The sequence below is a fragment of the Nyctereutes procyonoides genome, unplaced genomic scaffold (assembly GCF_905146905.1).
Source record: "Nyctereutes procyonoides isolate TBG_1078 unplaced genomic scaffold, NYPRO_anot_genome, whole genome shotgun sequence".
In the NCBI taxonomy this organism is placed as follows: domain Eukaryota; kingdom Metazoa; phylum Chordata; class Mammalia; order Carnivora; family Canidae; genus Nyctereutes; species Nyctereutes procyonoides.
The window spans coordinates 71933637-71956429 of NW_026575146.1; the positions used below are offsets into that span (position 1 = coordinate 71933637).

The following is a 22793-nucleotide window of genomic DNA, read 5'->3' on the forward strand; positions in this document are numbered from 1 at the left end:
CATCAGGTGGCCATTGATGGCAAAGTAAGGCCTCTCTCTGGTGCCCAGGTGGGAGCTCTGCTCTCTTCTGCCACCTCCTCCCTGGTTTCCCGGATCTGAGCCCACCAAGAACGAGAGGCACAGTCTGGCAGAAATATTAAGGCCCCATTAGAAACCATCTTTGACTTCAAGACCTGTATGTTCATGCATTCATTCATTCCGCAAATATTTATTGAGCACTTCATCTGTGACAGCAGTGAGCAAACACCTGCCCGGATGGGAGAGGCCAAAAAAGAAAGGAGAAAAATAAGTTGAATATATAGTATATCAGATGGTAATAAATCAGGGGATGGAAACAGGCCAACATTTAAGTAGGTGTAGTATAAGCCCTGACAGTTGGGTTTTCTCTTTTTTGTAATGCAAGTGCCTGACTTAAGCTTTACTTGCCAAGGCATCTGCTTCAAAGATGGCTATCTCAGTAAACAGATTGCCAGCCACACGACTAGATAAAGAGTCAGGCTGCCTTCCCCCTCTGCCAGGCTCCTTTGTTTTAGAGATCTCAGTTGATTTCTGTAAATCAAAATCACCCAGCAGCTTGCTTTTCCTCTTCTCATGCTTTAAATTCCCCACTCATGTCTTAAATTCACAAAGCAAGCCCATGAAGCCCTAGGTACCCCCCCCACACCCAGACACAACATTGGTTATCGATAGGCTGAGACCACACACAACAGTGGAGTGGATAGGAAGGCCTTGAGGAGATGGTGACATTTGAGCAAAGACCTATCCAAGGTGAGGCAGTGAGCTTGCAGATCTGTAAGAAGAGCATTGCTGGCAGAGGAACAGCGAGCGCAAACTGAGGCTGGAGAGTGGTGGTGGGGGTGAGTGGAGGAAAGAGCAAAGAGGCACCAAAGGGTATAGGCTTAGCTTCAGTTTTGAGACAGAAGCCATAGAGTTTTGAGCAAAGCAATGATAATGATCACCCCTTTATTCATGCAGCAAACATTTGCTGGTGCCTCCCAGGAGCCAGGCCCTGGAAGGAGCAGTGGGGAAACAGAGCTGAGTCAGCCACAGTCCATGCCCTCAATGGGCTTTCTATCTGATGGGGACGGCAGGCATGAACACACAAAAGGATACATGCCCCAGTGTGGTGTTAGCAAGGGCACAGGGGAGCCCAGAGTTAGGGTATCCTGCTCAGCGTGGGGCATCAGAGAATGCCTTCTGAAGGAGGTAGTGTTTAAACCAGGCCCCAGAAGGTGAGTAAGAATGAGCATGAGAAGGCGGTGGGAGGGAGCCAAGGCTGAGAGAACAGCAGGTGCAGAGGTCTACAGGTCAGGAAGCACCCATGTGCTTGGACCCATGTAGAATGGCTGCACCCAGGGCAGGATGGCTAGGGAGGAGCTAGCCCAAGTAGCGGGGCCCCTGAGAAGAGCAGAAAGCTGCTGTACACGTGGGCTGTATGTTGGGAATAATAGGGTGCTAGGGAGGCTTCAGACCAGACAGGACTAGCTCTGGGTATCAGAAAGCTCCTTCTGAGGCAATGTCCAGGAAGACTGCAGGGGGAAGCCAAAACAGAGCAGTGGCAAGGGCGTGGGCATAGTGGGAATGGTTATGAGGGCTATTTAAGAAGCACACACTAAGGGCTGGAAATCCTACTAAACTCCAGGGTATGTTTTGTAAGCATAAGAGCTGCCATATGAACCCCAATACGAGAAGTCCATCCTAAACAGACTGAACAGAAATAAAGATGTTTGCCACTGAGACAGATGGCCAGAGTAAACACAGGACGGTCTGGCTGAGGCAGAAAGTCATAGTAAGCACAGAGGGCAGAGCAGAGATGTTGCTAAGGCAGGAGCACTAGTCACCATGGAGGGAGACTTTGCTGTGGTCTTTGACCTTGGTAAATGCATCCCCTCCATAAACACAAAGAATCTTTAATTTTGATGAGTATGGCAGTGGATTTGTGAAAGGATCAAGGCCGATGATGCAGAAACCTCAGCTCCCAGAGTCAAAACTTTCTTCTCCTAAGGGATTTGCAGCCCAGTCTCAGAAAGATGGGCTTTCCAATCTTCCCCCTTTGTGTGCTCTCCCAAGGCTGGGTAATTAGAGATTAGTGTCAGATCTGAAGAAGTAGAAGCATTGGGTACAGAGATTCTGGAGGAAAGCAGATTTCCAGAGAGAAGCAAAGATTCTGTAAGGAGTCAGGAATTCTGGAGGGAAGTGGACTTTTTCGAGAGAGGCAGAGATTCTGGAGAGAAGCCTTTGAAATCATCTCATCCTTCAGCCTATTTAATACAGAGCCCCACCACATGCCAGGTAGCAAACTAGACTCAGGGATTCAGCAGTGAAGCTGCAAGACAAGGTCTTGGCCCTCATGAAGCCTCAGTTCAAGTGAGAGAGACATTGATTTCATTCTGCAAATATTTACTGTGTACCTACTATATGCTAGGGCACAGAATCAGATAAGAAAGGGAAAAAACCCTGCCCTATTAGAGATAACACTAAAGTTATATGAGACAGAATCCACAAGAAAGCAAGTAAGTAAAACATAAGGGACATCCAAAGGGGAAAAAAGACAAAAGGAAGCAAACACATAAAGCAATTCTAGGTTGAAATATAGCCCCCCAGAAGGGGCTGAGATAGAAACTAGAAGGCAATGTCTGCTCCAGACAAGGTGATCATGGGCACAGTGGCAGGAAGGGTATCCCAGGCAAAGGGAACAGCGAAGACAAAAACTCTTAATTGAGAAGGCAACTACCATGCTGAGAAAATCAAAGAAGTCCAGGGAAGCTGAGGCACAGTGAATGATGGAGTGATATAAATGATGGAGTGATGAGGTTCAAGGGATGGTTGTAAGTCAGACAGGATGCTTTGGGTTTTATTCTATTTGCTGTGGGGAATCATAGGTGGTTTTTTTTAAAAAAGATTATTTATTCATGAGAGAGGGGGTGGTCAGAGACACAGGCAGAGGGAGAAGCAGGCTCCATGCAGGGAGCCCGACGTGGGATTCGATCCCGGGTCTCCAGGATCGTGCCCTGGGCCAAAGGCAGGCGCTAAACCGCTGCGCCACCCAGGGATCCCTTAAGCAGGTCTTAACATGATACTGTTTTATGTTTTAGGAACACGTTGGCTGCTGGACTTGGACTTGGGATGGGGTGGGGGAAGGTAGGAGTAGGGGTCAAATGTGGAAGCAGTGAGACTAGGTAGGATGCTACTGTACCTGTCCAGGTGAGAGATAAATGTGGCTTGGTAAGAGAGGAGAGAAGTGGATGGATTCCACGGCTATTTTGAAGCTAAGGTGACAGGAATTGCTGAAATGGGAGGTGGGAGTGGGGAAGGGATCGAGGACCACTCCCAGCTTCTGACCTGAGGAACAGGGAAAAGGATGGTGTCATTTACTAACAAGAAGAAGACTTAGGGGGATGGTAGGGGTGAACCCACGTTCTCCCACTTTTTAAAAGGAAATAAGTAAGAGATAATAAAGATGGAGGGAGGTAGGGCAGAAATGTTTGCTGCCTGTTGACCTGGCATCAGAGGTGCCCAGGTGTGCATACGGAGGCTGCCTGGCATGTAGCAGATACGGGTGCTGACTCAGACATTTGAGAGATTACCCAGAAAGTTTGGGTAATCAAAGAGATTCGTGAGATCAGCAGCAGAGGGGCATCAAGTCAGAAGGGTTTGAATCCCAGCTACACCACTTGCTCACCACGCAGTGTTGGGCAACCAACCTCATTTCTCTGGGTTTTCTCCACCTGTAGAATGGGAGTGATTATGTGGGGGGAATTAAGAGAGATGTGGCACATGGAGGTACTAGAAAAACTGCAAACCAAGAGCTGGTCAGGGGCTCAATAAGGCAGAGGTGAGGGTCCATGTGCTCATCCCACAAGCATTCATTCTCCTGTCCCAGGGCCTGGGAAATCCATCAGAGGATTCCTTGCCCTCAGTGGCATACAAAAATATTTAAAGACAGAGTGGCATAGCATTCAACAGCTGGATGACCCAGGTTCCAATCCTGGCTATGCCACTTGCACGAGTGACTTTTGTCTGCGACCCCATTTCCTCACCTGTAACATGCTGCTAATAAGAGTCTCTAAGCCTCATAAAGCTGCTACGGAGATTAAATGTGATCGTGTTTATGAGATCTTTGGCAATCTGCCTGATGTTCATTATAAGCGAAGACAGAGACAGGCATTCCCTGACACAGGGACTCAGGAGCTTTGAAGAGAGAGGACCCTCTGGTTTTGCAGTCCCCCAGCCTCCATCTGGTCTGAGACCACCTCCCCTGTCACCCATTCCCACGGTAGCACTCTGGTCCCTATCTCCATCCAGAAGGGCTCCACCTCCAAAGCCACAAAACCCACATCCCACTCCCTGACCACAACCTCTCATGCTTCTAGAGCTGTGGGTGGCTCTGTCATACCTGTTCTTCCACCTCAAAGGCACCCCGACCCTCTCATGCAGCCTCCTGCCAAGCCCCTTCTGTCTGTACTTCCGGTACCCTACAATCCACTCTTTTCCCCACCTACAGTCCCAGCAGCCTTGTCTTAGCATCTCTTCCACCATCAACCAGCCTTACAGGGGCCTGCTCTTTGCTGGAGAAAAACAAAGCATAATTGTCCAACTGCTCAAATGATGCCCCTTTAAATTCCTGATCGCCAGCTTCACCTGGGCACCTTCCCACCACCCTCACCTCTCCAACCCTACCGGCCCAGGTGCCCCTTGAGGTGAGCTGGCATCGATTTTCCCAGAGGAAACAGAAGCCAACCCAAGGGCCCTCCTCCTCTTCCTGCCACAAGACTCACACCCCACCCGAAACCTCACCCGCCCTTTCCTTCTTCCTTCCTGGAACAATGAAAGAGGCGTCTTTCCTCCTTTCTGGAGCTAATCCCACCACTCTGGCGGTTGCACCATCTGCCCCTTTGTTCTTGAGCATCTCGCTCCCTTTGGTTGTTAAGAGCTCTCCACCTGGGTTCAAATCATGGCGCCACCACTCAGTGTTGTGTAAACTTGGGTGGCAGACTCCTCTTCCTTGTCTGTACAGTGAAGATAATAAGAGCGTCTTTCTCATGAAACCGTGGGAAGGTTCGGTGAGTTAATTTATGAAAAATGTGCTAAAACAGTGTTGGACACACAAATCAGTGTATACATGGAATTGACCCTCAAATCAGCTTGGAAGACAATAGAAAATTCAAGTAGTGGAGCTGAGATTCCTATGGTCCTGGAGTTTGTACTCTTCTACTGAACCAGCTGGGTGACCTTGGACAAGCCACTTTCTCTCAGCCTCAGTTTCTCAGTCTACAAAATGGGGACAAGGTAATACCAATCCCACTGGATCCACACTTTCCATGACTCATTCTGTTCCAGCCATGCTGGCCTCCTCACTGGTCCCCAGACACACCTCAGGACCTTTGTACTCGCTGCTTCTTCTGTCTAGAAGTCTTCTCCCAGGGATCCCTGACTACCTTCAGGTCTTTGCCTGAAGGTCACCTCTATTGGGTCTTCCCTGACCCTACTCCACTTCTTCCCTGACCCTACTTTCTTCTTATTTTTCATAGCACTCATAAATTGTAACATTACATGTTATACTTAACTTTCTCTTGATTGCCCTCTCTTCTGGAATATAAGCTTCAGCGGGGCAGGGATTTTTTTGTCTCTTTTGTTCATGGCCATATCCTCAGTGCTTAGAACCGTGACTCATGCATAGTGAGCGCTCTGTGTTGCTGAATGGAAGGAGGGAGAGGGGAAAGAAGGGAGGGAGGAAAGAAGCTAATGCACATGATGAACTTCCTTGGCCAAAGTGTGCAATGGAAGATGATTTTACCTTAAGAAGGAAGGAATTCTGACACATGCAACAACATGAACTTTGAGGACATTAAGCTCAGAGAAATAAGCCAATCGCCAAGTGATTCCACCTCTGTGGGGTACCTACAGAGGTCAAACCCCACAGAGGCCAAAAGCAGTTGGAGGTTGGGGGGGGCATGGATGAAAGGACGCAGAGATAGTGTTGGACAAGGTCAGAGAGTTCAGGCTGGGGAACGTGGAAACATTTCGGAGACAGGTGGCAGCGATGGTTGTACAACCATGCAAATGTACTCCAGGCCACTGAACTGTCCACTTCCAAATGATTTAAATGGTGAATTTTATGTTCTGTGTGTTTTACTACAATAAGAAAGCAAATCAATTTTTTACTTTTTATTTCTTTTATAGATTGATTTATTTGCGAGAGCGAAAGAGAACAGGGGGAGAGGCAGAGAGGGAGAGACTCTCCACTGAGCATGGAGCCTGTTCTAGGGCTCCTTCCAGGACCCTGAGATCATGACCTGAGCCGAAATCAAGAGCCAGCTGCTTAACCAACTGAGCCACCCAGGCGCCCCTCAATGCTATAATTAATTTTTATTTTTAAAGATTTTGTTTTTAATTAATCTCTACACCCAACGTAGGGCTCAAATTCACCATCCTGAGATCAAGAATCAAATGTCCCACTGACTGAGCCAGCCAGGCATCCTGTAGATCAATTTTTTTTAAGTTTTGAACATTAAGGCACAAAAATAAAATAAAAAATTACAGCACGATGGCTGGCTGTGCCAAGCCCTCAGTAAATGGGAGCAGTTTTGTCCTTCCTTCCATCCTCACCAACCTTCACTGCCCACACACCTGTCTCTGCCGCCACATATTTAGGGCTGCCTTTACCCACCAGCTCCTCCCCCGTCTCCCCCCTCCCCGGCTTCCAGTCCCACCAGCCACCAAAACCTCCTAATCTCCCCTCTGTCCTTCTTCCCAGTGGCTGCCCAGCTGTGTCCCACCCTCGAATCTCTTCCTCCCTAAAAAGTTATCTCAACATCCCCAACACCACCCTTTCCTGGCCTTCCTTCTAGCTCTCCCCTTGCTCCTTCTCCCCCTAAACTGGGGGTCCTCCTTAGGGTCCCGGGCAGACTTCCCTGGTCCTCTCACTAATGCAGCCTCTTCTCACAGGCTCCCGGGGCTCTGGCTCCCAGCACCACTTGTGCTAATAACACCCCACCATTGTCTCTAACCTCCTAAGTCTCCTAAGCTCCAGACCTAGGTCTCCATGGAGGACCCTAAGGGCCCTGGGAGCTCACCCTTGGGCTTCTGCTTCTTGGGGCCACCTTTCTTTCCAGCCCTCTGAGCTCTATCACCATCCTCCTGCCTGAAGGTCTCTACTCAGAGCCCCTCAACTCCTTCCCCACCACCACCACCACCACCACCACCACCACCCGCCACCCTGTACATTCCCTCCATCCCCCTGGCAAACTCCTACTCATCCACAACAGGCCCCAGCTTAGACAGCCTGCCCTTTGGGAACCCTTTTCTCCACTCCTGGGGTTCCATCAGGCCCTCCCACATTGCCTGTCATTGGGCACATAACCCCAGACCCAGTTTCCTATTGGCCTACTGCCCTTTCCTACCAGTCCATGAGTACCTTGAAGGTGAGGACTCTGACCATCTGTTCATTCGTTTGTTCATTCATTAAATTTTTCTTGCACCCCCATGTCATTGAAAACAAGACTGGTAAGCTGGTGGGTGGAGTGGTGAGGAGGTGACACAGGTTTTAGATGTTGGCAGGAGAGAACAGAGTTAACATGGCTGGAGCATGCAGGGGCCTGGAGTTGGGCTGGGGAGTGAGAAGGCAGTGAAGGGCCATGGCCAGCCTTTCACTTGGGGCTCCCTGGGGTTCACTGAAACATTCTGCTTAAGCAGAGCATTTTCTTTTAGGGCGAGGGAGGCCACATGTTTTCCAAAGTCTCACAGCTCAGTGGAGGGTCCCCATGAGTCCATCAAATCAAGGTTTATGCTCAGATGGAAGGGGTGGGCTTGCACTTACCAGGAAATTCTGTTTTGTTGCTCTTTATCTTGAGATTCTTATGAAAAAAAAAAAAAAGGGAAATAACTTAAGGTCTCCAAGAAGTTGCTCTGATAGTAGCAGTCCTTGTGGGCTGATTCCCTCAGCTTCCTCTGATGGTGATGTCCTTGGAGATAAATAACTGCAGGCCTGACTGTAGCCATATCGGCTCCAGGAAAATCCACGAGGGCCAGTAGCCTAGTTCTGTGTTGGCTGTCCATATGTGCATCTGTTTGCCCGTGTGCATATGTGCATGTGTGTGCATGAGTGTTTCTATGTAGTGTTACCTCCTGTATAGATCCGTGTCACCAAAAGGGCCCCAGATGCAGAGCAGCCCCCTCCCCATCACCTTGTGCCCTGATGAGGTGGGGGGAGTCTTTACTCCAGTTCAGCTTCCCACCCCTCTAGTTTGCCAGGGCCCCTCAGAGCTGGGTCACAGGAAACAGAAGTGCACACAGGGAGATGGGTATGTGGATTCAGGTGCACAGAGTCAGTCCCCAGATACAGAGACAGGGCTAAGTGGCAGCCCAGGCAGAGAGGGAGGAAAGTAGTTTGGGAGTCAGCCTGAGTCGGGGGTGGGGGAAGGCGTTGGGATGTTGGGAGAGGGAGAAGATGCAGAGACTGCATCCTGGGTCACTGTGCCCTGCTCAGGCCCAGGGACAAATTGCAATCCTTAGGGAATTTGAGAGGCTGGGGAGGTGCTGAGGGCAGGGGACCCTGCCCCTAAGTTAGGAAGGGTCCCTTGAGCCCCTCCCCACCTCGACACTGTCTCTCTCCCTCCCTCTGGGTCTCCATCTCTGTCTCTGTCTCCCACTCTGTCCCCACCCCTCTGCAGAGCCCAGGCTGGGGGCCCCAGTTCTGCACTCCCCCTCCCCTTTCCTGCTGGGGCCCCTGCTCCCCAAATTTTCAGGACTGTGAGAACCACAAAGTGAGAGAGCCTGGGGGACCAGACAGTCCCAGGTGCTACTGCCCCTCCTGTCTCCTGCCGGTTCCCAGCCCCACCCCCTCACTGTGGTCACCTTCCACCTCAGCCTCCAGGGCTATATGTGTCCCTATCACCTGGTTACCTGTCTCCCGACTCCCGTCCTCTGCCTTGCCCCGCATCTTCCTCCTCCTCCCCTCCCTCTGTGCCATCCTGTCTCCCCACCCTTCCTCCCCTCCTCCCATCCTCTTGCGGTTAGTCTGTGTGTGGTGGGGGCCTGGGCATGTGTGTGTGTGGGTGGGGGGGACTAGGCATGTGTGTAATCTGCCTTCCTTCTCTCCACCTTCCTTTTTCTCTTCCTTTGTGTCTATTTCTATTCTGTCTTCAGCCTCTTGCCTCTGCTTTTCCATATCTTTTTCGGCTTTCCCACTCTCCCCGCTCCATGAATCTCTTGTATCTGGGCCTCCCCTGTTCCCTTGTCTTCCCACCCCCCGACCATGTTCACATTCCCTTTCCTTCTCCTTCACCATCTTTGCCTAGTCTCTGTCCCTCTGACACCTGTCTCTCTGGCCTGTGTTTCTCTGACCCTTCTCCGGCTCTTCACCTTCGTTTGTCACTTCTCTTACATTTCCCAGCCTTTTCTGTGTCTCTGTCTCCCACTCCCAACCCCTCCCAGCAGCTTCCCTGGAGCCCTCCCATCTTGTCCACCCTGCCCTGGGGTCCCCCCTCCCTGGGTTCCTCCCAGAATAAACACCTTCACTGGGCCGGTTCTCATTAATGTTGTGGCTGCTTCTCTGGCCAGAGAGGGGAGGGAGGAGATGGGACCAGGGAGTCCTGGAATGGAAACTGGCCAATTAAAAAAAAAAATGTCAGGAGAAGGGCGGGGGACAGGGCCAGCTGCACAGACCAGGATAAAAGGCCTCCACGGAGTGACAGGGAGGCAAGACACCACCCCCACTTCCTCCACACACAGAGGCACATCCATGGCTCTAAGTGTCTGGGTCTCTGTCTAAGACCCTCTCTGTCCCTGTTCCTCAAACTCTGGGTCTCTCGTAGCCTACTTCTCTCTCACTTTCCCTCTGCATTTGCCAGAACCTGACCCCCATCCCCAGAATGTTCCTCCTGCTGACAGCACTCCAGATCATAGCTCTAGGTAAGAAAGCAGTGGGGTCTGGGGTGGGGGCAGTCCCCCTGGAAATGCTGAGAAGAAACCTTGAGGGTTCCCAGGGACCCAGTGTGCTCATGGGTAAGCTGGTGAGAAGGTGTGGAGGGCGGTTTTGGGGGTCATGACTGAGGAGCAAGCAGGAGGGGGACTAGGTTCTTAGTCATGAAGATATCAGGAAGTAATAGGGTACAGGAGTCGAAGATGATGGAGAGGAATAAATGAGGCATTATGGAGAATTGTCCATTCCAGTGTGGGTTTTATTTAAAAGGAGGGCTGCAGAACTAAAGGAAAGACAGCATGTTGTTGGCAGTAATGGGGGTGGGTGGTGAGGGTAGGGGGATGGGCTCACAAGGAGGGGTGTGACATGGCAGATGGAGTGAGTGTGGGGTGAGATGGTAGATTCTGGGGGTCATACACAGGGGAAGATTGCAAAAAGGACAAGGAGCTCCTTGAATGTGTTGGAGAAGGATTAATGGGGGCGGGGGGAATTGCGGTGTACTGTAAAAAGTGATGATAGAGAGTATTTGTGGTAGAGTCAAAGGTAGTAGATATGTCAGAGCCCTGGATGAGGTGGCTGTGGGATCAAGTGTTATACTATGGAGGCGATGGGGAGTCATGTATCAGAAAACTCTCGATTGTGTTAGCACAATAATGAGGGCGACATTGGGCATATTTCAAACTGGGTGGGGCAGATAGAGGTGGGTGGTTTAGGGGTTAGGTAAAGAAAGGGGATTTGTGGGTCCCAGACATCCTAGAGAGTTGGGGAGTCAGAGCATTTGTTCATCTGCTTTCCACCTACCCCATCTCTACCTGTTCCAGCCATGGCACAGAGCCAAGGGGATGAGAACAAGATACTTGGTGGTTATACATGCATCCAGAACTCCCAGCCATGGCAGGCAGCCCTGCTGGCAGGTCCCTTTCGTCGTTTCCTCTGTGGAGGGGCCCTGCTGTCACGCCAGTGGGCCATCACCGCTGCTCACTGTGCACGCCCGTGAGTAACCTCCTCCCCTATTCTTGTCCAAGTGAATTCCAGAGTCTAGAGCCCCAGACCTCAGCTAAGAACCTGGAGCATTGTGTTGAACCTAATGTAGTAGCTGGGTTCTGGTTTGGGGTCTAGATAAGAGCCTCAAATTACCAACACAGCCCAGAATATGGAATCCAGCCACAAATCATGAACTCAGTTTAGACTCTTTTCGTTTCTTTTTTTAAGATCTTATTTATTTATTTATTTATTTATTTATTTATTTATTTATTTATTTATTTAGAGAGTGCATGGGGAGAGGGGCAGAGGGAGACACAGAATCTCCAGCAGACTCCATGCTGAGTGCAGAGCCCAACTCGGGGCTTCATCCCACGACCCTGAGATCATGACCCTGAGATTATGACCCCAGCTGAAATCAAGAATCCGATGCTCAACCGACTGAGCCACCCAGGCACCCCTCAATTTAGATTCTGAAAATAGGGGTGCCTGGGTGGCTCAGTCAGTTGTGGCTGCCTTCTGCTCAGGTCATGATCCCGGGGTCCTAGGATTGAGCTCCACATCGGGCTCCCTGCTCAGTGGAGAGCCTGCTTCTCTCTCTCCCTCTGCCCCTCTTCCTACTCATGCACTCTCTCTCTCTCTCTAATAAATAAATACAATCTTAAAAAAAATATTCTGAAAGCAGATTGAACCCATATGCCAGTTTAGAGTCCCATACAAAACCTAGAACCTGACATAATCTGGAAATACGTCTAGAGGCCAAGCTGTATATAGAGACTAAGATTAGGAATCCATTCCAGATTGATGGTTCAGTTTAGGGCACAGGCTACACATTCAGAAACTCGGGATCTCTCTCAAAACTTAGAATTCAAAGTCTAGTCCAGACCTGCAGTCCAGCCATAAATCCAGAACCCTGCTTACAGCTATAACATACAGCTCAGAATGTAAGATAGAACCAGAACCCATTCTAGTTGCAATGTTTATTTTTTTTTTTATGATAGTCACACAGGGAGAGAGAGAGAGAGAGAGAGAGAGGCAGAGACATAGGCATAGGCAGAGGGAGAAGCAGGCTCCATGCACTGGGAGCTCGACGTGGGATTCGATCCCGGGTCTCCAGGATCGCGCCCTGGGCCAAAGGCAGGCGCCAAACCGCTGCGCCACCCAGGGATCCCTAGTTGCAATGTTTAATTCAGAGTCTAGTCAATAGCTCCTTTTTGAGCAGCCAGGAACCCCAAGTTCAATCCAGTGTCTAAATCCCAGAATGCAGACCATAATCTGAAGCCCCATACAGAATTCAGAGCCTCTCAAAGAGTCTAAACTTAGAAACCATATCCCAGACAGGAGCCCACCCAGTACCTATAAAGCAAATCTAATGCCATAAACTAAAGTTTGATGTAGAACCTAGAGCTCAGAACTCAGCCCAGAGTCTAGAATGCAAAGTTCAGAATGCAAGCCAACATCTAGAAACTTGGATCCAAACCATAACCTGGAGCTCCATCTAGAACCCAGAGCTCAACCTGAGGCAGGTTCTTTAGACAAGAGTCTAGAAGCAAGAGCCCAGACCATAACTGTAATCAATCCGAAACAGAGCCCAGCCAAGAATCAAGAACGTTTAGGACCCTAAGCTCAAATACAGAGTTCATACCATTGTCTAAAACCAGATCATAAACCAGAATTTAAGCAAGAATCCAGAACTCAAATCCATATCCAGAATCCATTGTTCTATAGAGAATTGAGCCTGCCCTAAGATTAAAGCTCAAAGCAACATCTAGAATCCAGACTCAAACTATAATGCAGAACTCAAAATAGAACCTGCAGCCTATCCTAACACCAAGAGCTCACACTCATATCTAGAAAGTATGCCATGATCCAGACTCAATCTACAGAGCCCAGATCCTAGTTTAGACTCAAAAGTTCAAAATATCTAGAATCCAGGGCCCAGGCTGGAACCAGGACAGAGCCTCCCTGGAGCCTACTCCATGATAACAATTCTGATGTAGAGCCTAAAGCCACAGCCTAGAGTCTCAGTTGGAACTCCGAGCCTAGAACCCAGGACTGAGCCAAGAACTCTCAACCATCAACTTACATCCAAGCCAGAAACCAGAGCAAAGCTCAAGAGAGGAAGGGGCAGATGGTGGGATTGGCCTAAGAGGGAATGCCCAGGCCATGGGAAAGAGCACAAGAGTCCATCAAACACTCCACAAGCAGTTCAGACTTTTGGAAAATTCATCACCAGGGAAGGGAATCAGGCCAGAGGGTGGGGAGTGGTCTCCAGGTCAGATCCTGAGCATTCCTACTTTTGGGGGACATGGACCAGGATCCTTCGCATAGCCCTGGGCAAGCACAACCTGAAGAACTGGGAGGCCACCCAGCAGGTGCTGCGTGTAGTTCGCCAGGTGCCACACCCCCAGTACAACTCCCAGACCCACAATAACGACCTGATGCTGCTGCAGTTGGAGCGGCCCATTCAGCTGGGGAGGGCAGTGAGGCCCATCACCATAGCCAGTTCCTGTGCCCGCCCAGGAACTCCCTGCCTCGTGTCGGGCTGGGGTACCACATCTAGCCCCATCGGTGAGTACTCCCGCATCCTGGAAAGGAAGGGCTGGGGGCCTGGACTCCTGGGTCTGAGGGAGGAGGAGGTGGATCCCCAGACTCTTGGTCCTACTGGAAGGTAGATCCCACTTGTAACCCTTCCCCCAGTCAGGTACCCTAACTCCCTGCAATGCGTGAACATCAATATCTCCTCGGATCAGGAGTGTCGGCAGGCTTATTCCCAAGCCATCACCGTTGGCATGGTCTGTGCAGGTGTTCCCCAAGGTGGGAAGGACTCTTGTCAGGTGAGGTCCAAGGGGATTGTCTGGAGCTGGGACTTGGGTATCAAACGATCTGGGGAGCATGAAAATCAGCAGAGGCCTCCCCCAGAAATAGAGAGATTGGAATAGCTGGGCTGCCTCCCAGCTGTACACCCTTGGATAATAGATCTACTCCCTCTTTGCCTCAGTTTACTCATCTGTAAAATGGACATAGCACCTCTTAGGGCAAGTGGTGGAATTAGATGGTATCCCACAGAAAGAGTACAGAGCCATGCCAGCACTTACCACTGCCCTCATTGCTGTTATTACATATGAGCACCAGGAGGGCAGCCCTGGTGGCGCAGTGGTTTAGCGCAGCCTGCAGCCCACGGTGTGATCCTGGAGACCCGGGATCGAGTCCCACATCGGGCTCCCTGCATGGAGCCTGCTTCTCCTTCTGCCTGTGTCTCCCTCTCTCTCTCTGTGTGTCTCTCATGAATAAATAAATAAAATATTTTAAAAAATGAGCACCAGGAAATCCGTGCTCAGGGACTCTAGAGAACTTAGTCCATCCCTGAGAGGTGACTCTAGAGATGGGGAGATATAAAGAGGCACATGCAGTTTTCTAGAGCAGTGCAGTGAGCCCCAGGGGTCAGTCCAGGGCAGAGTTAGCAGGCATCAGTGAAGAGGGAAAGCAGTGACCCCAACTCTTTGGACAGATATCTCCAGAGCCTTTCAGCCCACCTCCTTCCCCATCCCTGTCTCTTGGATTTTCCATACCCATGGCTCTGAACATCTGTCCATGAGTGTCTCCATCTTGGCCTCTCCCTTTCAGGGTGACTCGGGGGGACCCCTAGTGTGCAAAGGACAGCTCCAAGGCCTCGTGTCCTGGGGGATGGAGCATTGTGCCCTGCCCGGCTACCCTGGAGTCTACACCAACCTGTGCAAGTACCGAACCTGGATCCAGAACACCATATGGAACAAATGATTGCTGCTGTAACTGAACATCAGCTGCCCACTTGCTTCACCAGACCCTGCTCTCTCTCCACTCAAGACCCAGGGTCATGGGCCCCCAGCCCTTTCCTCCCTCAGACCCAAGAGCCTTCACCCTCAGCCCTCTATTCCCTCAGACCCTGGAGTCCAGACCCCAAACCCCTCCTCCCTCAGACCCAGGAGTCCAGATCTCCAGCTTCTCCTCCCTCAGACCCAGGAATCCAGACCTCCAGCTTCTCCTCCCTCAGACCCATGAGTCCAGGACCCCGGCCTCTTGATCCGGACCCCTGGCCCAGGAATCTCCTTTTCCAGAGAAGTCCTTCATGGTTCCTCTCCCTACTCCCACAGCATCATTATTCAAGGCCCCTTAGATATGGAAACAGGAGTGTGAAAGCACAAAACTGGCACCATCCCCCAGGGAAGACATTTTTCAAAACTCTTACTGTCTCAAAACACCAGATAAATAATAAGAAAAAAATGGAATAATCCTAAATTCCATTCACTTGTTCATTTAATTCATCCAATGACTATGCCTACAGTGGCTTCATTGTATCCAGCCAGGAACCACGTTCCTGACAAGTGGCTGGATCGTGTGTGCTGCTCCCTGGAGGCACCCCCCATCCACCATACCTGGTGTGGTAGAAGGAAATGCCCAGCCTTGCAGCATGACCCTGAGCAAGATTGCCCTCCCTGAGCCACTGCTCCGGGTCCTGTGAGCAGGGATGGCTGAAGTTCAGAGCAGGGAGGGCAAAGACTCACCTTGTTTCTTGGAAAACCGTATGCAAATAAAAAGGTCCTCTTTTTCCTAATCAGATCTCAGGTGAGGAGAGTTGAATTAATCACGCTCTGGAGTTCAAGTCCTGGCAGAGACCTGCTCTCATTTTATTTCTTGATTCCATCTGTCATCCCTGGCTCCAGTACCTTCCCTCCCCACAGGCAGCAATACAAATGGCCTTGAATACCATGTATCCTTGCAAAACATGCCTCATCTGTCACAAGCTATTGCTGCTAATTTACATGAAGCCATTGTATTACGAAGTCTCATTCTCTTTCTTACTTTCATTCGTCAAAGACTATTTATTGGGTACACAGTACACCAGGCATTATTCTAGGTGCTGAGCTTCCCCTCACAAGTTTCCCCTCACAGAACTTATACTCCAGCAGGAGGTGACACACCAGAAACAACAAATATAATTAAAGAGTTAATAGAAGGTCACAAGCTTGGCTCAGTTGGTGGAGCATGCAACTCTTGATCTCGAGGTTATGGGTTCAAACCCCATGCTATAATTTGGCCTGCATCCTTCTATAAAGCCAAATAAAAGTAGTTTAGGGGCACCTGGGTGTCTCAGTGGCTGAGCTTCTGCCTTCAGCTCAGAGGGTGATCCCCGGGTCCTGGGATGGAGTCCTGCATCAGGCTCCCACCAGGGAGCCTGCTTCTCCTCTGCCTATGTCTCTCTGCTTTTCTCTCGGTGGTGTGTGTCTCTCATGAATAAATAAATAAAATCTTTAAAAAATATACAAATAAAAAGTAGTTTAGATCAAAGATTAACCCAATTCCCAAACTATACTCCCCACTGTGATGATTGAATACTGCATTTTATTGTTTCTCGGATGCACATTCCTTCACATTTTTAACAATTCTGAAATCAGGCAGCATTTTACAACCAATAGTATCTTAGCATTGTATCATAATTTAAATGACAGTTTCTTTCTCTATCTCAGAGGTATGCAAAATAATAGTGCAAATACAATCACCAGCACCTTAAATCTGATGATACAGGGTATTATGGAAGGTGGGTGTAGGTGAGGAGTCAGGTTGAAGTATTTTTTTAAGTTGGCTCTACACCCAATGTGGGGTTTGAACTCACAACCCTCAGATTAAGAGTCACATGTTCTACTGACTGAGCCAAGATTGAGGCACCAAGATTGAGGTATTAAATATGTGATATTGGGCAGCCCCAGTGGCGCAGCGGTTTAGCGCCACCTGCAGCCCAGGGCGTAATCCTGGAGACCCTGGATCGAGTCCCACATCAGGCTCTCTGCATGGAGCCTGCTTCTCCCTCTGCCTGTATCTCTGCCTCTCTCTCTCTCTCTCTCTGTGTGTCTCTATGAACAAATAAATAAAATCTTAAAAAAAAATGTGATCTTACTCCACCAAACACTGTATTAACAACCTCTCCATGTTGCTGTTTGCTCATCTAGTTTATTGCTTCTAACAGCTACAGAGTGTTCTCCACCTGTGCTGTCCAATGGTAACCACTAGCTATATGTGGTTCTTTAATTTTTAAATTTAAATTAGCTAAATTTAGGGGCTCCTGGGTGGCTCAGGTCATGATCCCAGGGTCCTGGGATCAAGTCCCACGTCGGGCTCCCAGCTCAGTGGGAAGTCTGCTTCTCCCTCTGCTCTTCCCCTTGCTTGTGCTCTCTCAAATAAATAAATAAACTCTTTTTTAAAAATTAGCTAAATTTAATACATGTTAAGTTTCCATTCCTTAGCTGCTCTTGCCACATTTCCAGGGCTCAGTAACGGTATGTAGCTACCATTTTGGACAGTGTAGATAAATAGGATATTTCCATTATCTCACAAAGTTCTATTGGAGAGGACTACTCTCCAATAGTCTATACCCTTGTTTTTCAAAGTGTGGGTCTAAGGAACAGCAGCATTGGAATTAGCTGGAGCTTAGTAGATGTCAGAGTCTTGGGCCTCACTACAGACCAAAAGAACCAGAATCTGTATTTTAACAGGATCCACAGGGACACAATGCATATTAGAGTTTGAGAAGCACCATCTCCTGGTATATATCCACCATGTTTAATGACCCAGTTCGTTGATGATGGACACATAGTTTCCCTCCACTACCTAAGCAATAATGCAATGACTATTTGGGGACATGCCCCTTCCGTGCCTATAGACTTCTCTGGAATATTCACAGAAGTGGGACCACTGGATCAAAAGGCCTTCTCTTAATCAATTTCACCAAGTACTAGTAGGTTTTTTGTCTAGATAAGGATTCCTATCCCCCACACCCTCAGCAATGCTTGCAGTTCATTCTGCAAATGTAAGTCACATCTGCATGTGACAAAAGTGAATATTCATTGCAATTTATTGAATATTTATCTTTATTCAATATTTTTTGAATATTCATCCAGCAAATATATTCATTAAATTTTATTATACACCAGGTACTGTTATAGAACAAAACAGATCAACACTTCTGCCCCCAGGGCACTCACTTCTGACAGAAATAAATAAATGAATGAGTAAAACATGAAGTATTACAGATCGATGTGCCTTGCATAAAAGTCAAGCAAAGTAAGAGAGAGAGGAGGGATTTGAAATAGGTGGTTGTGCGATAAGGGTTAACTCCTGGGATGCCTGGGTGGCTCAGCGGTCAAGCTGTCTGCCTTTAGTCCCAGGGCAATCCTGATGATCCCACATCAGGCTCCCAGCATGGAGCCTACTTCTCTCTCTGCCTATGTCTCTGCCTCTGTGTGTGTGTGTTCTCTCATGAATAAATAAATAAAATCTTAAAAAAAAAAAGATAAGGGTTAACTCGGCAGGCCTGGGTGGTCCAAAACTCTGCGCAGAAGGAAAGGTTTGGCCCTTGCCTGTTATTTGGCCTGATAACAATGTCTTTGTTTACCTGAGGGCCTTAGTCTGCCAAATAGCCTATCCTTATAAAAATGACATGGTAGAGCCCTTGGGTCATGTTGTATCAATTTGACCTCTGCAGGAGCTAGAGACTCAGGTCAGCCATGCAAGCAGACAGCCATATGCCTTTGGACATCAAAACACAGGGGAACTTCTCTGGTTGAACTACCCTGTGAGTGCTGCTGGGGAAGCAGGTGCTGTCTGCACAACCTCAGGGAGAGAGGACATCCGAAATGTTGTGCCTGGTTTCTCCCAGACTCTGCCCTGTGCACCATTTTCCTCTGCTTATTTTATCATATATATATATATATGTATATATATATATATATATATATATGTATATATATAGTCTATTTGAGTGACATAGATAATGACAGAGATAGTGAGAGAGAGCACGAGCAGTGAGGAGAGGGATGAGTCTCCCAGGACCCTGGGATCATGAACTGAGCCGAAAGCAGACACTTAACCAACTGAGCCACCCAGATACGCCTTATTTTATGCTATATTTTTACTTGTAATAAGCTGAAGCCATGAGTAGAGCAGCTTCTCTGGGTTCTGTGAGTCCTTCTAGTGATTCATTGAACTTGTCCTGGGAATTCCCAGCTACATTGGTCAAGAAAGTCTTCAGGGAGAGGAGGACAAGAATGGAAGAAACCATGTAGATATCCAGCTTGGAAGAGGCTCTGAGAGTGTGCCTGGCATGAGAAAGGCAGGAAAAGGGAAACAGTTGATGATGTCTAGAGGCTTGTAGGCCACCGTCAGGAAATGGGACATTCACTCCAAGTGAGATGGGAGGCACTGCAGAGTTTTGAGAGGAGGACTGATCTGCCCTGATTCACATTCTCGTAAAAGGTCACCTTGGCTGCTTTATCAAACACAGAATATAGGTGGACAGGCTAGAAACAGGGAGACCAGATAGGAAATATGCAACAATCTAGGTGGGAGAAAATGGTGGCTGCGAGGGACCAGGTGTCAAGGATGAAAGGTATTGAGAAATTGTCAGATTTGGGTCAGATACTGGGGCACCTAGGTGGCTCAGTCTGTTAGCCATCTGCCTTTAGCTCAGGTCATGATCCTGGAGTCCTGGGATTAAGGCCCACATGGGGCTCCCTACTCAGTGGATAATGTGTTTCTCCCTCACCCTCTGCCCCTACACCCACTTGTGCTCTCTCTCTCTCAAATAAATAAAATCTTAAAAAAAAAAAGATGTGGGGCCTATTTTGAAGACAGAGCTGACACATGTGGTGTGAGAGAAGGAATCCAAAGGAGAAATGAAAGTTTTCACTGCTGAGGACTAGAAAGATGGAGAGATCACCTGGTAAAGATCAAGGCTGCAAGAGGAGCCTGTTTGGTTTTGGACATGCAGATGTGGAGCAAGCCACTGGATGTTAAGTTGTGAGTTCAGGAGCAAAGTTTGGCTGGAGACTTAAATTTGGGAGTCATCAGCATGTAGATGGTATTTAAGGCTGGATTACTGAGGGAGTGAGTGTAGACAGAGGAGAGGAGAGGACCAAGTACCAAGGCCTGAGGTGCTCCACCATGTAGAGACGGGACAGGAGCAAACAGCAGCAGACATGGGTGAGGAATACGCATTGAGCTATGAGGAAGACCAGGAAGATATAGTGTCCCAAAAGTGGAGGAAAAATCTCTTTGAAGGAACAGGGAGTGATCCACTTGTTAAACGTTGCTGATAACTGAAGTAAGATGGGTTCAGCAACGCAGAAATTATTGGTACTCTGGACAGGGTATGGCCCATGGAGCAGTCAGGGAGAAAGCCTGCATGGAGGGGGCTCAAGAGAGAACAGGAGGTTAGGAGCTGCAGACAATGAGGGTAGCCGACTTTTTAGAGAAAAGTGCCATCATGGGGAGAAAGAAATTGGGCTAAAAAAAAAAAAAAAGCTGAAGGAGAGTCTGAAGGTTGAGAGGTTTCATTTTTTTGTTTTTGTTTTAATCAATTAATTAATTAATTAATTAAAAGATTTTATTTCTTTATTCATGACAGACACACAGAAAGAAAAGCAGAGACACAGGCAGAGGGAGAAGCAGGGAGCCCGATGCGGGACTGGATCCCAGGAATCCGGGATCACACCCCAAGCCAAAGGCAAGTGCTCAACCGCTGAGCCATCTAGCCATCTCTGTTTTAATTCTTTTAATGGAACAATTTAATGGGAGCAACTGTAGCATGTTCAGATGTTAATGGGACTGCTCATTGGGGGAGCAAAAAATTGATGCAGGCAAGGGAGTGCAGAGCTGCTGGCTGGAATGGTGTCCCCAAGGAAGTGAGAGGGGAAGAGATAGCAGGCACAAGTGGAGGGGTCTGTCTTAGATGGAGGCAAAGACTGTTCATCTATAGAAATAGGACAGGAGGCAGAGGATGTGGGCACAGATGCAGGTAGGTGGCAAGACTGATCTTTCTAGTTTTTGCTATTCTGATGGGTGGAAAGTGGTTTTCTGTTGCTGCACAGGAAAGATGGTGACTGGGGTGACATCCTTCCCAACAAGGATACAGCTGTAGAGAAGAACTCATGGATCTCCAATCCGTGTGCATCTTTCTCACCAAGAGCACAAGTCTGGTTTCTCCCCGGGCTTCTCCATCTCTCCATCTCTACGTCTTCATGCCTCTTTCTCCCTTTTCATTCCCTCTGCCCTCTCCCACCCACCCTGTCTTTCTATCACCGTGTATTTATCCCTTTGTATCTTTCTCTGTCTCCCCCTCCCTTTACGTTTGCATGGGGCCTCTCCTCTGAGCCTGGGTGTGGGGCCAACTTTCTCATCCCAGCCAGCACTTCCAACCAGAACTTCCAGTCCTTGCTTGACAAAGAACCCCATTTTGAAGCCAAGCTAGGGTGGAGCCTCCGGAAACCTCAGGCTACCTCCATCTCTAGCTCTACTTATTTAACAAGCACATTTGTGGCCCTTGGTCTGAGTCAGGCTCTCATCTAAGCACCTTCAAATAATAACTCATTTAACCCTTCTCTATAAGACATGGAGATCCTATACTATTGATTGCACAATTTTGCAATTGGAAACACTGAGGTACAGGGGGATCATGTCATTTGAACACATGTCACTTGAATGGTCTAGCTCCAGAGTCTCAGCTCTGAATCACTATGGATACTGCCTCTTTTTCCAGTCCTTTCTCCAGCTTTGCCTTCTGATGGGGGAAAAACCCTGATCTATGAGACAGTACACCTTGTTTAGTCTGGTTGTGTGACTTTCAGCAGCTCACTGCCTTCTGTGGGCTCCAGTTGCTCCCAGTCAGGTGACGGGGGTGGAATGCACCCAACTCCCGGTAGGTCCATGACCTTACTTCAACCTGAGTCAGCCAACCTAAGTCCAGGCCAGTCATAAACCCCAATATCAGCATTGACCTGGTACTCACCCTGAAGCAAATGTCAAAGGCAGCTGCCCCTACTCCGCTTTCCAGGCCTTTCCAAACAAGAGAGGCTTCTCTGGAAGTGTAGACCCAGGCCACAAGAGGGCATAGGTACACTGACTTCCCACACAAGCTTGTCGGTCACCTCACTAAACTGCATCCTCCCTCCTCCCACATCTCCTCCACCCAACCTGAACCCAACACTATTTAGAAAGAGTGAATTCAGTGCCCACTCTGGAGCCAGCCTTGTGAGGTGGGGGAATTTCAAGGTGGGGACAGATAATACTTTTTCTGTCACCTTGGGAGGACCTCACAGTTATGAACCAGCCCATTCCCACCAAAACCCTACCCCAACACAGACACTCAACCTCACATCAAGTCCTCATTATTACTATCAACCCACAACACCAGCTCAGCTATATTTCAACACCTCCCATCCAAATCCTCAGTCTTGGCTCCAACCCCAACCCAGTAGGACTCCATCAACATTCTTATCCCCGGATACTTCCCATCTAGAACTCTATCCTATCCTCAAAACCAACTCCTCACCCTATCCTCACCCTATGTCTATTCTCCTCCCCAAACTCACTTGCATCCTAATGCTGTCATCAAACCCATCCTGTCCAGAAACTTTTGTTCCTAATGTAGGGAAAAAATGTGAAAGACTTTGAGATGGACACAATAGATGTCTCTGATGGAAAACTAAATGGGTTATTGGATTTTATGGGGTTTCTGCTTCTATTATTGTCTTTGAGCTACTGTACAACTCCATAAATCATAGACAGCTGATAACAATGCAAATCATTCTTGTCCGTAACTGTGCAAATGAGTTTTGTCAGGTGGAAGTACAATTAATTTCCTTCCCCCTACTCATGTAGAATAAACCAATTTTGTATCTATTTTTTAAAAAAGATTTTATTTATTTTTTTCATGAGAGACACAGAGAGAGGCAGAGACACAGGCAGAGGGAGAAGCAGGCTCCCTGCGGGGAGCCTGATGAGGGACTCAATCCTAGGACCCTGGGATCACACCCTGAGCCAAAAGCTGATGCTCAACCACTGAGCCACCCAGGTGTCC

At 48.6% G+C, this 22793-nt stretch overlaps 1 protein-coding gene across 1 annotated transcript; it reads left to right on the top strand.

Moving 5' to 3' along the window:
* Positions 1-9708: 9708 nt before the first annotated feature.
* KLK14 (kallikrein related peptidase 14) lies at positions 9709-16816 on the top strand. Its single transcript, XM_055311208.1, has 5 exons — positions 9709-9912; positions 10744-10915; positions 13221-13474; positions 13604-13740; positions 14531-16816. The coding sequence occupies exons 1-5, from the start codon at positions 9873-9875 to the stop codon at positions 14681-14683; spliced, it is 756 nt and encodes a 251-aa protein (XP_055167183.1). The 5' UTR covers positions 9709-9872; the 3' UTR covers positions 14684-16816.
* The last annotated feature ends 5977 nt before the right edge of the window (positions 16817-22793 follow it).